The sequence below is a fragment of the Pyrgilauda ruficollis genome, unplaced genomic scaffold (genome assembly GCF_017590135.1).
Source record: "Pyrgilauda ruficollis isolate IOZ18807 unplaced genomic scaffold, ASM1759013v1 scaffold20645, whole genome shotgun sequence".
In the NCBI taxonomy this organism is placed as follows: domain Eukaryota; kingdom Metazoa; phylum Chordata; class Aves; order Passeriformes; family Passeridae; genus Pyrgilauda; species Pyrgilauda ruficollis.
In genome coordinates, this window is record NW_024519925.1 from 1 (window position 1) to 250 (window position 250).

The 250-nt window shown below is 80.0% G+C and overlaps 1 protein-coding gene across 1 annotated transcript; it reads left to right on the forward strand.

Annotated features, from left to right (window-relative positions):
* Positions 1-4: 4 nt before the first annotated feature.
* LOC121353467 (forkhead box protein C1-like) lies at positions 5-247 on the forward strand (the record flags this gene model as incomplete). The annotated part of the gene is made up of 1 exon (XM_041467329.1): positions 5-247. A coding segment is annotated over one exon (243 nt), but the record flags the coding sequence as incomplete, so codon positions are not given.
* Between the last annotated feature and the right edge of the window lie 3 nt (positions 248-250).

Below are 250 nucleotides of genomic sequence, written 5' to 3' on the forward strand. Positions count from 1 at the left end.
CGCCGAGCCCGAGGGCGGCCCCGCCGGGGGCAGCGCCGCGCCGCCGCCGCCGCCCGTCCGCATCCAGGACATCAAGACGGAGAACGGCACGGCCTCGCCGCCGCAGGCCGTGTCCCCCCCGGGCGCCGCGCCGCCGCTCGGCGCCGTGCCCAAGATCGAGAGCCCCGACAGCAGTAGCAGCCTCTCCAGCGGCGGCAGCCCCCGCAGCACCCTCCCCTCCAGCCGCTCCCTCAGCCTGGAGGCCCCCGAG